The sequence below is a fragment of the Vidua macroura genome, chromosome 35 (genome assembly GCF_024509145.1).
Source record: "Vidua macroura isolate BioBank_ID:100142 chromosome 35, ASM2450914v1, whole genome shotgun sequence".
In the NCBI taxonomy this organism is placed as follows: domain Eukaryota; kingdom Metazoa; phylum Chordata; class Aves; order Passeriformes; family Viduidae; genus Vidua; species Vidua macroura.
In genome coordinates, this window is record NC_071605.1 from 131955 (window position 1) to 146601 (window position 14647).

The 14647-nt window shown below is 41.7% G+C and overlaps 1 protein-coding gene across 1 annotated transcript in view; it reads right to left on the bottom strand.

Annotated features, from left to right (window-relative positions):
* Positions 1-14647, bottom strand: part of GPN1 (GPN-loop GTPase 1) — a 16486-nt gene continuing 1839 nt past the window's right edge. Inside the window, exons 4-14 of the mRNA XM_054002074.1 lie at positions 13939-14005; positions 13208-13245; positions 12604-12682; positions 12409-12503; positions 10750-10795; positions 8616-8762; positions 6521-6603; positions 5998-6037; positions 5201-5291; positions 4631-4741; positions 1-4039 (exon numbers count right to left, since the gene is read on the bottom strand). Coding sequence (XP_053858049.1) covers positions 3948-4039; positions 4631-4741; positions 5201-5291; positions 5998-6037; positions 6521-6603; positions 8616-8762; positions 10750-10795; positions 12409-12503; positions 12604-12682; positions 13208-13245; positions 13939-14005 — 889 coding nt within the window. The 3' untranslated portion in view covers positions 1-3947. The remainder of the gene's footprint in view (positions 4040-4630; positions 4742-5200; positions 5292-5997; positions 6038-6520; positions 6604-8615; positions 8763-10749; positions 10796-12408; positions 12504-12603; positions 12683-13207; positions 13246-13938; positions 14006-14647) is intronic.

The following is a 14647-nucleotide window of genomic DNA, read 5'->3' on the forward strand; positions in this document are numbered from 1 at the left end:
TTCTTCTTCAGGCTATTCGCCACAGTCAGAAATATTTTATTTTGTTGATATTTCGAAGCTGATTCTAAAAAGCAAACTGGGAGCAGCTCTCCAACTTCTTATGGGGAAAAGGACATGAAGGACAGAGGTGGCAACTTACAGTCACAGGGTCTGAAACCTTGGAAAGTACAGTTTAGGTTCTCGGCAGCTAAAACAGCTTAATGTTAGTTATGCTGTAATCCCTGTGCAGACTTTTAAATCTGTATGATTTACTGTTCAGTATCTTTCTAACTGAACTTGTTAGAAAGTTAAATTTAGGATTTGAATTTCGGCCCCTTCACTACAAAATCTTGCAAAGCCTGAAGGATTGGGGTGGTGACTGCTCTCAGCAAAGGTTATTTGTTAATATTATGTCAAATTTCCCTCAGCTGCAGGCAGGAAAGGCAAGGGTTTGGGTTAGGAATTCTGCAAGCAAGGCTGATGTTACTGTTGATTTATTGTGTGTGTGTCAGTGAACCAGGGCTGGGACAAGGACTTGTCCATTACAGAGCTGCCACTGGAGCTGTTGCCCTTTGGAGCCATTCTGAAGGTCTGATTCTAGAACATTTTGAGGCTATATCCAGAGTTCAGTTTGTAGCTGGGTCTTACTCAGGTGCAAGCAGCCAAGGGAGGGTTCTGACCTGTCCGGCCCAATGCCTCTGCTCAGCCACGTTGTGGCTGCTGCTGGCACAGACTGGGGCTGGGGCAGCTGTTCCAGGGGACTGGAGATCACTGAGGACTGGTGGTGGTGGTGGAACAAGGCGTGTAGGAACCTGTGGACAAGTATCTGTGGTGTCCAAACAAGAAGTTTATACCACCACACTAAATCTGACCTTCTGTCATACAGGAATTTCTTGGGGTTTGCTGGGTTTTCTTATGTGGTCAATAAGGTGAGCATAATGAAAGGTCAAGGCAGTGGTATTTAAATCCTGATGGTGCTGACTGACAGGTGGGAAGGAGCTGCCATCCCACCTGGAGCAGTATCCCACCTCTGCAGGCACTGCCACACTCCCATGGAGGCGTGAGCCAAGGCTGGGAACGGTGCCGACACCAGGCTGGCACTGCCCGCTGTGGCCAGCGACATGCCTAGCCCGGTACTGCACGGATTGCTTGGGAAGGGCAGAGCTCTGTGCCACACAGACATACCTGGAGCAGGACATCTCGCCCCCAGGAGAGCTCATCTGCTGCTTATTAACTGGTGAAATAACTCAAACAGGACAAGCTGTCTCATAGCAACTTGGTTTGGTGCCATGGGATCAACACTCCAGGCTGACAATGAACACCTTACTGTGGGAGTGAGACCTGGAAAGATAAGCTGGATTTCTCACTGACAGGCACCTCACTTTACATAAAAGCTACAAAAGTTACACCCAAACTTTCCCAAAGGAGAAATCTTCTGCTCATTCCCTGTAAATATGTGGAGTTTCTCTCCAGAGCAGGGAGCCTTCTTTGTGGTTCCTCCTCTGGAGAGTGAGTGAAAGGACTCTGGGTACACCATTGTCATTTGGTGCTAAGTTCCATTTGGCTCCTAATCAATACCCTTTTCTTTTGCTAGCTTTAAAATAGGTAGCTTGATATAATGCACTTTATGTAATCTACTAGTAGCTCTTGTTTTTACTGTGCAGTAAAGACCTTTCATCTGTTATCTCCAGGAGATAACAGACAAACAATAAATAACTGATTTTATAAATTGACCTGATTTGCCATCCTTAGAACTTGCAGGCCAGAGTGCTTTCTTAAATTTAAGCTGTTGCCAAAAATCTGAGGTTAAGGCAGGGCTTGCCTGAAGCTTCCGCTTGTTTCATTTTTGGCATAGTTGAAGACAGGATGGCAAACAATTTAGAGAAACAGACAAAAGGCTCAGCAGATTACCTGCAAAGGCACAGTTTTCATATTGAAACTGATGATCCTTGGCCGGTAGATAACTGGTAGGAGTGGGAAAAAAATGTAGGAGAAAATAGATGAAAAATGGGAATTGCTGAAAGATAAAACAGGAGAAAGTATTATTTATAATGTGCTGGCACTATGTTTAAAATCTGCATGGCAATGGAGGGAACAGATGATAAAATGGTAATTTGAGAAATGAAATAAAGGAAAGGAATTGAATTGTATTGTAAAATTGTCTCTATGATACCAAAATGGCAAATTGAAACAACAGTTAAAAGAATCCAAGGGAAAGACAAAAACCTGGGAAGAAAACTTAAAATTGACATTACTAAAAAAAAAACCAGAGATGATCATATCCCAGGAGCCAGATTTTGGAATGTTGTATGGAATTATCTGAGTAGCTCTTACTTTCTATATTTACATAGCCTGTTCATGGCAGGTCCAGCCTGTGCTTCAACTTAGTGACACTCTGTGCCCTCAGTCTACAGGGAAATGAATATTTTGGGAAGTTCTTACAGCTCTATTTAGTCCTGTAAGGGTTAGGATGATTTTCTGGGAGCAGGCTGTCCGTCCAGACCTGTTTCCTTCCCTCTCCCTGCCAGACTGTCCCTTGGCAAGGTCAAGGTGAGACCAAGATCTGTAAAATGTGACTGACTGTGTCCTCCTGAGGCTGGAGCTGTTTGCTATCAATTCTGAATAAGCGTGAGGTGCTAAAGACTGAAAACCCCTTCTTTTCCCCCGAATCCCAGGACACTGTGCCCATAAGAAGCTCCTCTCTTTGTGGCACCTTAGAGATACTCCCCAAGGCAGCAGGCAGAGGAACCAGTTATGGGTCAGCATGGGAACAGTCAGGACTCACTGAGCACAGCCAGACGTGTTGGGACAAGGTTGCCCCTTGGGCTACAGTCACAGCTTAGGTCAGCATGGTTCTTTGTGAACATTCCCACAGGACCATACACAGAACTCCACCACAGACATAGTGCTGTAAAATCTTGATGGCCACAGTTTGGAACTTTGTGAAACTGAAGTACACTTGAAGGGTTTATCCACTAAGAGAAGTAGTGATTTATAAATTAAAGCAGAGTGGTATTCCACACTAGCGATTTGGGATTGGTGCTAGCTAACCTGTGCCAGACTTCCACTTGGAAACCTACCCAGTGAGGCCACCCCTTTCTGTGGAGGAGAAAACCCCAAAGATTCAGGGTCCAAACTGCTAAACTGCAAGTGAACATCTGTGTCTGTGGTGCCTACCACAAAAATAAGTATTAGCCAGTCTCTAAGTGCTTCTCTGTATTCCAGGTAAGCACTCATCTATGGAAATGCCTCTGCTTTAAGTAACCTAGGGATATATGCAGCCAGTATATACCATGTGCATTTCTGTTCTCAGCCAAATCAAGCTAGAGACTTTTTATTACTTTCCCTCCTGGGAACTTTCTTTGCTCAGGATTTTCCTGGGAGGCATCTGTACCATGTCTGTATAATGTAATTAAGATGCATTTGCTGCACATCCATACAGATGGGCTGCAAGCGCAGGGAAAAAAGTCTCACTTTAGAATAGTGCTTAAAATTAAATTTCCTTCTGTTATTATCATGCATTTGTTAGTACATAAAATATATTTAATACAAACCAAACCATCAAACAGTAAGTAGATTGATAAAGTTCAGTACAGCATCACTTGTGCCCTGGCTGCAGCAGACACCTGGCTGCACACATGAATGAACACGTTTCTGGGGACCAGTCAGAGCTGCAGATACTAATGCTGCCAGAGCTCAAAATCTAAGCTCTCAACAGACAGATCTGAAGAATCTGGAGGAAAAGAAACTGCTATCTGATTCCCTCAGCTTCAGGAAGCTACGGTGGCAGATGGCAAACTGTGCAGTCAGTTGGCTCCAAGATCTTTAACTCACATGACCAACAGTTACTGCAGAAAGAGAAATAAAAATCTATCAGAGGAAGCAGTTCACAAATAAAAAGTCTTCATGCACGGTTTCATGCAAGTTTCTTTATGCTGTTCCTTCCAAATGTTCCATCTGTGAAGGTCTCATTCATTCAGGTTGCTTTTTCTCTGGCATTTCATCCGCACATCTTGCATGAAGTTTCTGAAGGCTGGTTCTTCATGACTCTCCTCAGTCACTGGGGGAAGAAAGACAGTTCAGCACTATTCTACCTCTGTTACTGACAAAAGCTAGAGTCAGGATAGTCAGAACAACATAAATCATCCGTTGGATCTTCAACTACATTACAGGGCAAAGGAAAGAAGTGATCCGAAACACCAAAGGAACAGGAAAAGAATGAAGATTAAGTCTGTGAGCTACAGAAGAAAAAAAATCACCCTCCAGGAACTTAGAAGATTGCTCCAAGACCACAGTCACAGCAAAAGCCACAGCCAGGGGCAGAAACTGTAAGGAGATGATAAAACAGCTGGGCATCAATCAGGTTCAGAGGTCACCGCGTGCCTCAAGCCTAACGAGTTCTCTGATTTATGTGTCTTATACACCTATTAATTACTTACATAGAAAACTTACAATTGAACTCTCACAGAGGTTGGAGAGCGATAGCAGTGACCAAAGATTGCAGCTGGGCTTCTGCTATGGATTCTGACACATGTATTTAGGTGACTGAGTGTTTGCTTGTTTTCTAGGCTCTCTTTACAGTCCAGCCAGGTAATGAAATACAGAGGGGATTTTCTGACTAGATGGGCACTTTCAGGCCTCATTCCCTTACCTTCATGGTCAATGTCGTCAGTATCACTCTCTCTCTCTTCTTCCTCTTCATTGAGAGATCCTCGCGTAAGGATTAGCCCAGAGGGACCCATTGCAGAAGCATCATCAGGCCCTTGAAGGGAAAAGAAATAGTTGTACACAAACCAGCTTGCTAAAGGTAAGGTATTGTTAACACTGACAACTTTTATCTGCACATAAACACAACAATTAACACCTGCTCTGAAAGGACAGAAGTGGATCCCAAAGACACAAGACAGACTTTTATCAGCACATACCTCTAAGGAACAGTGCAGCCAACAGCACAGCTCTCCCATATTCTAATCTGTTTCACCTTTTCTAAAGTACCTCATTATTTTTACTATGTCTGCTGCTTTAGCCGCACAGCAGGGTTTCCTGAACGCCTGTGACTGACAGAGGAAGAGCTAAGTGTGGCCAATTCCACAGGAACTAAAGCCCCACTCCTCTAACATGGAGCTGCTTTCACACTTTTGCTGTGGGAACAGAGAAGCACTTCTCGACACAAACTCTTCAGAAAACTTCTGCAGTGAACTTGATCTTCCTGGAGAGGTACCTGCCAGTGTGCTGCCCTGCACACACACACTGCCCATGTCCTTCCACAAGTGTTCCAGCTGCTCTCTCTTCTGTTTCTCTTGAGCTTCCTCCTGTAGATAAAGAGTTACATGTGGATTCTGAGAACATTTAAAATATCAGTAGAAAAGTAACCTCACCCAAACCCAGCAGTCTGTCCCCCAGCCAGAGTGCAAGTCACTCAGCAGATCTCACATTACAACTAAGGTTACACAGAACTTTTGACCAAAGACAGACAGCAACCTCCAGTATGGGAGACTTCTAGAACATTTTCAGAAGCATCAGGAAGCCAAACTCAGTGCAGCTGTGCCTGCAGAGAACTGTCTTTTGGACAGCCAGGACTCAAGGTGAGCAGAGCTACTGATTTTGGCACTGCAAATGAATCTCTGTTACTGTTCAAACCAGTACACTTCACTGATACAGGAAGTACAAGGATACCCTCGACAAATCACTCGAGAATTTATTTTCAAGAATTCTCCATCCTTCTGAATGGAAGATACAAAACTATTTCCCAACCAATTTCTCACAATTAGTTTAAATACTAGCACTAATGCAGCAAACAATATGTGTTTTATAAAACATCTTTATTCTTGTAAAGATATGCTCCACTACATCTAGGAAAAAAAAAGCAGATAGCAGACTTCTTCAGGACAGGAGTTTTTCCATACTGAGTATGACTAGTAAATGAAATGTTAGACCCTCTCAACAGAAAGGCAATTGTGTGCATAAAAGCAACCTCAAGATACATTATCCAGGTGTACAACAGCCAAGAACACTTACTAGTGTTTTTCGCAGGCGTTCATATTCTGGACGATACTCTCTGAAAAGATAGAGTGCATTCAGTCTGAATCAACGCATGATTTATGTTAAGTAAGGATCATCTCAAGGCTTCCTTCTACCCCATAAAAAGTTTTCTCAAGGCTTTCATGTTTGAGAGACATTTCAGAAGGACTAACAGTACTTTTTACCCAGATTTGGATTCTGAAACCAATGGATGCAAAATAAGTGAACATACTTCACTGAAACGGCAAGCATTCAAACCTTGACTGCCATACAGAATTAGAGAAAAAAATATTCCCTCACATATTTAATGGCACAGATAGCTATTGCTTTTTCACTGAACAGTGAACACAAAAATTCACCTCTGAATAGTTCCTTTACACTGCCACTTTTTATGCTGATGCTTGAAGTTTATTAGAAACCCTAAACTATCTAGGCTAAGGAAGGTGTAGAGTCCTTCAAATCAAAGGAGTTACAAATCAGTACCTTCAGGAAGTGTTCACTGGGCTGACTATCACCTTACCTCTCGTATTCATCTACAGCTTTAGAAAGCTGGATAAAAAACTCATCCAGTCCTGTGCCGAGCACCGCAGAAACACCAACCACCTGCAAAAGAAACCACACACTACAACTGCAGAGTAACTGAACCAGTCTCTAACAAAATCTAAAAAAAGGAACAAATAATTACTAGTCTAAACCTAACGATAGCACAGTGGCACAAGAATGTGCAGTACCACTTCTGCTTGTATCCATCCTGCTTTCAAACTATTTGTCCACTTGCTGTTCATGTTTGTTACCTCTGTCTTTTGGGTGTTGCTGGTTTTCTGTTTGGTGAATTGTTGCAGTATTTTTGGGGGGTGTTTCTTTGGGGAAGGGGGTTTGGTTTTTTTAAAGAGTTGGGCATTTCAAGAGAAAGTCAGGTCTTTCTGTCACTTACTTGTTTACTGTTAGTAATCTAATCTGCACCTAGGGTTATAAGTAGTTAGTATGTATCAGTGTACTAGAATTAGCAAAATAGACAACAACTGACCTTCTGGCTCTGAAATTATATCTAATACTCTGTATTTAGCCACATCACACTTGGCCACGCAGTCCAACCCCAGAACAGCAAGTGGTGGACAATTCAATCAGTTACTGCAGCAATACATTCAACATGCACAGATCCTTCCTAACTTGGACTTGTCTACCATTACACCTCTGGCCATTTGTTCTGTCTGTGTTAAATCAATTACCTAAAAATACATGTTATTAGCACTATTGCTAGCCAGAGTCAATAATCTTCTAACAAAATTTCTTCCTCTTTTTCGAAAGCAAGACAGTCTCAGCTACTCATTAACAAATGGAAGACTTTTTGCAATACAGCCTTGCACTTGGTCATTAATACAGCAAACATGAGACAGCTTTCCAAAGGATTTTAAGTACTACTATATGCTGACATATATTAATATTTATACTTTCCCTGCATTGAAGTACAAGCTGCAGTCTATGTTACAATCATCACATGACCTGCTCTCCAGTCCAGCATTCTGACATGCACAGAAATATGACCTAATTCACAAATAAAGAACAGGAAGTACTTTAGTTCTGTATATGGCACCACTACAATCCCTTCTGAAATTCTGTATATTGCTCCACATAGAACACCTACATTACATCTGGCTACATTATCATTATCTATCTGAATGGAATCACTTATTTTCATTGTCTTTCTTTTAATACCCATAAAGCCAAGAAAGCTTGCTTTTTCTTTAGTAAAAGCTAATGACAAACACAATTAGCTGAAACCTTTTGCACAGACTATGGGAACAGTAACAGCCTCTGATGCACAGGTTTCCTGAGGAACTGGATTACTTTGTCTTCTCAAAACCCAGTTAAGTGAGGAAAAAAAACCCCAACTTCTTCTTGCCCAAGCAAATATGGGGGGGGGCAAGGGGGAGAGGGTGTTTGTTTGGGTTTGAGATTCTTTCCAGTCTTCCTGTGTGCTAAATTGCACAACTGTACTAGACACTTTCTGAACAAGGAAAATTACCTCAGACAGGAAATGCTGCAACAAAGAATGCTGCCTCTTACCAGCCTATCTTTGCTTTCTTCTCATGATTAATCACAACATTGAATTATTCAGGGTTGCCACTCAGCGTGACAAGTAACTGAAGTTACTGTGTTCAAATTAGCAAATCCTCAACATGGCTCATCAACAGACTACAGTTCAAAAGGGCAGTGCAAAGACCCTTTACAGAAGAACAGAATGGTTAGGATTGGGTGATACCTCTGGAGATCATCTAGTCCAACTTCTCTGCCCAAAAAGCAGAATTAACTAGAACAGGTTGCTCACAACTTGGTCTGTCTCCAAGGGTGGAGACTTCAGAATTTCTCTGGACCATCTGTTCCAGCGATCAATCAGTAAAAATGAAGTAATTTTTTTTCCTCTTCTGCTTAAACATAGTTTCCTGTATTTCACTTTGTGTCTATTGCCTCTTTTCCTTTCCCCGAGCACCAGTGAACAGTCTGCCTTTTGCCTTCCTTACACTCTATTCCCACCCTAAATCAAAAACATTACTCTTGAGCTTTCTCTTCTCCAGGCTTTCATGAGAGGTAATAAACAAAAACAAGATTCCTACCTTCAGTGAACTGTAAAATTCATCCAACACTAAACTCATGGAACGAGTCAGGTTACTGACATAGGAGGTCTCTTGATTCAGAGCATCCTGAAAAGTCTCAAAGTCCTGCATCCATTCCACTGCGAAACTGTGGTCGATTATGTCAGTCTGGAAGGAGAAGAGAAAATATTCAGCAGTAATAATCTTAGCCATAGGCTGTTAAGTAGAAAAAAAAAAAAAAATCCATGTTAAGCTTATTTTCAAAATGTTAATCTTTTAATAATACTCAGCCCTGGTCTGAAGTTTTGCAAGTTCTGTTTTTATCTAAATCAACTACACGAAAACCTGGAAAGAAGACAAACAACTGCTCAGGTTTAAGAAGGCCCTGACTGTTTAAGGGAACAATCTCAGGTCTAAAGCCTTCTACGACTTACTGCAAAGGAGCATTCAAACGCTGTGCACTGTACAGTAAAGTTTACAGTGTAAATAGCAGATTGTATGATTGAGGCCAGGCAAGAGCAGTCCCCACTGAAATCCCAAGCTTTTCTGATTGCCTGGGAGCTGGGGGAGCAGGTGCCACTTCCACGCTGGGCAGCAGCCCAAGGATGGGGTCTCTGTAAGAGTCAGCTGTGCTCCAACCCAAGGAGGTTACAACCCAAACTCAGTGCACGACAGTGGACACAAACAGGTGAGATGGTTCCACAATTTTACGTGGGTTCATATGCAAACAGTCTATTGAAAAGCTTCATCAACATCTTACCACAGGCATATCCACACCCTGCACAGTATGAGGTGCCTAAAACTGGTATGTTTCATTTCCATGCACCAATGGGAAGGAGAAAGATGAAGTATTGCCTAGCACTACTCACAAGATTTGGGACAGAACTGAATACACCAAGGGCCAAAGCCTGAGTACTTCAAATTCTATAAATAAAATAAAATCACCTCTACAAATTGCTTTTTTTCCCCTCTGCAAATTTTAAAATTCAAAAATCTGTTTGTCATTGCACATCTATAAGCTGCCCAGGATTCTTCCATTCTGATCAAGAATCAATTTTAAAAAATTAAATTTAATTACATTTTGTTAACAATTCTTAAAATGCTGTTGCCTTTACTCTTTAGCAAAAGCAAACATTAAATGAAAATGAGGTTTGAAGTTATGAATCCTAAGCGTCAGGCCTACCTTTCCTAACGATCAAGTCCCACTTTTAGCCTTTCAAAAGGTGTATTTTCTTAAGAGAGAATGATTTCCTTATCTCGTGCCTTCTTCTATTGCAAAAAATCCCAAAAACTTAGTAGCTTATTCTAAAATTACTGTCTAGAGTTAGAGAGAAAACAGCATACAAAACCCTGCTCAGTAAGCAAGCAGGTCTCAAAACAGGGTTTGGGTCACTGGGCAGACGGGTGGAGCTGGGGCACAGCAGACACTAACACTAAAATGGCACAGTAAAGGCATAGCCTGTAGGAAATGTGTGTGTGTGTGTGTGTGTGTGTGTGTGTGTGCAGAGAGCCCGCTGTGCTGGGGATACAAATGATGTCTATGGGCAGCAGCATTCACACCAAAAATCTATCGGGATTCTTTCAATATCTGAAATGATTATGTTTGAAGAGACAGCCGTTAAACTGAAAAGCACTCCTTTAAGACTGCGAGTGCACTACATGGCAGTGGATGTGTATCTCTAGACTAGCTTCTGCCTCCCAGCAAATACTGGATCAAACACCTTCTGCTGAGTTTTGCCTGGTACAGTATATGTTGGACTCCTTCCTCGAAACATGCAGGTGTTACCCCACTGCCACCGTGGGTCATGCCTGCTGCTAGGTAGAAACAGTAACAAAGACAAATGCCATGTGGAAACAGGGTGTGTAAGAGCAGACTCCCTAATGTCCTCCCTCTTACCTTACAGGGTTAAGTGTCCCTATAGCCCAGGTTTAAGGTCCCAAACCTGCTTCATAGTGCTGGTGTCCTCTTTTGGGTGCAACTGCCCATCCCTGGTTATGCTTGTGCCCTTTTTAGATTTGGTTGTCAGCCTACAGCCCCCTCCCAGTCTCTCTTTTCTAGCAAAACCCATTATTGTGATAAAACAAAGACACCACACCAAAGAAGCTGAGCAGAACAATGTCCCACTAGGAAATGGAAATCAGAGCTTTGACTTACTTTGTTCATAACTACGATGAAAGGTAGCTTTGTCTTGTACAGAATACTGGGCAGGGAGACACAAAATGAAAGTTTAACATTAATTTAAAACTCACTAGAATAGAAAGCATGTTAAGCATAAGACAGACAAGACTTATGCAAAACTGAATACATTTGACATCAAAAGAAAATTATTTTCCTCTGCAGCAATCAGAATGTAATTTTCACCCAGGTCCTGCTTACAATCGTTGAACAAAATATGCTTCCCCAAGATGTAAATACACATCTGTAATGCAGAAAATCTCTGACACACCAGCTGATTTTGATTACCATTTTCTATGACTCTCAGATCCCAGTTTTTAATTACCTTTGCATTTTGCATTTGACTCAGACCTCAGGTTCTGAGAGATTATGAACTGAGCAATGAATTCAAATAACACAGAACATCCATAAAGAAAAACTACCTCAACACAAGAGCTCACACACTCATTTCACTGTATATGTGCTACCACCTTTTGCTCAAACTAATGTCAGAAAATGCGGCATGCAGTAAGACATATTTTGCACACTATTACAGTGATACAGCTCCTGACCTTGATACAAGGATTGTAAACCTTTTACCAACATTTACCATGAATTATGACAGCTCTAGCTACGCTGATCGTTCTATAGGTATTTAGTCCCTAATTTAACATGAAAGAAAAAAGATAAATTCATGTATGAGAAAGAATACAATAAATCAAGAACTTCTTGCTATGCTGAACCCAAAACAAATCTTGAAAAATCTCTTGAAAGTATCAATAACATTAAAAAACAGAATAAGAAATTATGTCTTTACAAGACAGAAGTTAAACTAGACTATCTTGATACATCTTAGATAAATGTATTTATAAGCAACAGGCAATGTTAAATCTGTTGTAACCAGCATTTGCCACACCAAGGTCTATGGATTATTTAATGCTTTCAGTGGGAGTTTTGGACCAATTACCTCCATATGTCCATTGACACCTAATTTATTCTGCTTTTTCTATGAGAAAATCACTAAGAGAATAACCAAGCCAGTAGATGAAGTGGATATGAGACACCCTGGGCTGCACCAAGAGCAGCATGGGCAGCAGGGTGAGGAAGGTGAGTCTCCCATCCCACCTGGAGCACGGCATCCAGCTCTGGAAACCAGGGTACAAGAAAGACGTGGAGCAGGGCCCACAGGAGGCCATGTAAACCATTAGAGGACTCTCCTATGGAGACAGGCCAGAGAGTTGGGAATGTTCAGCCTGGAAATGGCTTCAGGGAAGCTTTATTGCAGCTTTTCAGTATACAAAGAGGTTTATAAGAAAAATGGAGAGTGACTTTTTACCAAGGCTTCTAGTGACAGGACAAGGGATAATGGTTTTAAGCTGAAAGGGACATGCTGACAAAATTTTTCATGATGACAGTAGAGAGATATTGGAGCACACTGCACAGGGAAGCTGTGGTTCCCCATCCCTGGAAATGTCCAAGGCCAGGCTGGATGGACCAACGTGGTCTAGTGGAAGGTGTCCCAGCCCACGGAGAGAGCATGGACTAGATGGCCTTTAAAGGTCCCTTTAAACCCAAACTATTTCACGATTACCTTCAAAAGTAAGTATCAAAAAGGCACAGCAATTGAAGCAGATGGGCTGCATTTACAGCCTTTCTTACCTGCAGGCATAGAGCATATTGGACATAAAAGTGATAGGGTTAGTACTCCGAGAGGTGTCCATCACATAGACAACAACCGAAGGGAAAGAGGAGGCCTGGGAACACCAAGTCAGAGACAGCTCGATGAGAAACTCACTGCTCAACAGCCAGGTCATTCACACAGCTTCACTGTCCAGTCATGCCAAAAGCACTTACCAAGGCCTCAGTTATGATGGTTCCTGATGCTGACCAAGTAAATACCTCAATTTGCCCTGGTGTGTCAATAATAACATACCTGGTAAGAAGTTACCCCAAAACAACAACAAGGGAAAATTAGTTAAGCACAATGTCCTGTTCTGACTAGATTATTACCAGCATAAAATGGCAAATGACATGATTATTCTGTAACAGATGAGAAAAGCTTGTCCCAAACACTAATAAGATTTATTGGCATGCCTGAAAATCTCCTTTGTGAATTTTGTAACTAAGAAGCATGTACTCTCATGAGTTGAAGACATAAATTTGACAGATAGTTAGTAGTGCAAAATCCTCAGAAAAAGAGTTAATTGCTGCCTATTTGAACAGTGTGTGAGAGAAAATGATAGTCTAATGGAAGACAGGAAAAGCAGGACTGTAATAAGCAGGCTTTATTTTTATGTATGTAAAGAAAATTTAGTTTATCCATTCTATGCCCTATTCCACATAAAATTTATACCAAGGTTGAAAAAAACAACTAGAAAGCATTCAGAGAAGCTTTTTAGAATTTTGCAATTTTCCCACAATGATCCCAGAAAAGCACAACTCAGTAAAATGTACTCACTTGGATGCATTTTGTCTTTTTTCAATAAACTTCATCACCTGTTTGAAAAAGCAGAAGTGTATTTTGTATTTAGGCTCACAACAGGAAACTTTCATCTTCATTTCATAGCAGAAACTACATTAACCTGCACAGCTGCAGGTGATCAAAAGGTTAAAGTCTTTATGCTTTTCAGAGTCTGAAAATGTCCTCCTAAGGAGGGGTGAAAAATATTCAGACCTGGCACAGGCCAAAGACAATCTTGATTTTGTGTGTGTTCTAGTACCTGGCTAAAGAAATTAGTACCTGACTAAAGCCAGATCATCTCAATATCTGACATCAGTCCCCACCTCAGAGCTGATTTAGTGCTATGATCTAGGAGGGCTGTAAATTATCAAAAAGCCACAGGAAAATTTAATGGGTTTCCAGAAGTGAGCTTCCCTACTCCTAAACCAGAGCATCCACATGAAAGATTTTATAGGAAACGCTGCAACAACAGTGCTATACAAAGACTGAAGGATATTCCGGACCCGTGGCTTCTTCATTTTACTTTAAAACAAGCCGAAAGCCTGAAATCTCTCATATGAAAGCTAATGTGCTCTGACAGCACTGTAGAATATGTAGTTCTGTATAGAGAATAACTCCCCAGAAATACGAGACGGCTAACCAAACACAGTGCCCCCTAAGACTGGACACACACCAACCCCCTGTCGCCAGCACACATCCTGGAACAGCACACAGAAACCACCTGGTACCTGGTCAAATCTTGTAGCAAAGAGATTGAGAGAGGTCACTATTCCACCGTTTGGGCCCAGCCCGTATCTGATGCTTCATTTAGGAAAGCAGATGGTTACGCAGACCCCAGAGGTCATCTTTGTCAACTCTGACAACAGAGTTGCAGATGCACTCTGGATCCCTTGAGATCAAGGGACACAGCCCCGATACACGATTAACACACGTCCATAAGTCATTCAGCAGGGTAACAAATACTCTCTTACCCAAACACGTGCAATTGGCAAAAGGGAGAGGGGCTACGTGGCTTCTCCTTGCCATTTGTGCTTTAACTACACAAGAACAATTACATATTAATTTGAAACTTATGGTTAGGATGTTTTGCTGGTAACCTCAAATCAAACAGCAGCCAAAATCAAGACTCCTATCCCCCATCACCTTTATTCTTGTCTAAAATATTAAATTTAAGAGTCATACTTGCAAGGCAAAGCCAAAGACTGTGTATTGCCTCCATCTGCACAACCTATTGCATAAGAGACCAAGGACCTCCACAGCCCTCTGGAAGTGCAGCCACTTTAGCATAATGTTGCTGCACTACAGTCAGCAACACTGTGAGCAAGAGCAAACATTCCCATGTCTCTGAGATTCAGAGAGACAACAGTGCTTTGATTATGGCCAAATGGAGAAATAGTTTTCTCCATCTACTACAGGAAAGTAGGAATTTTCATTCCT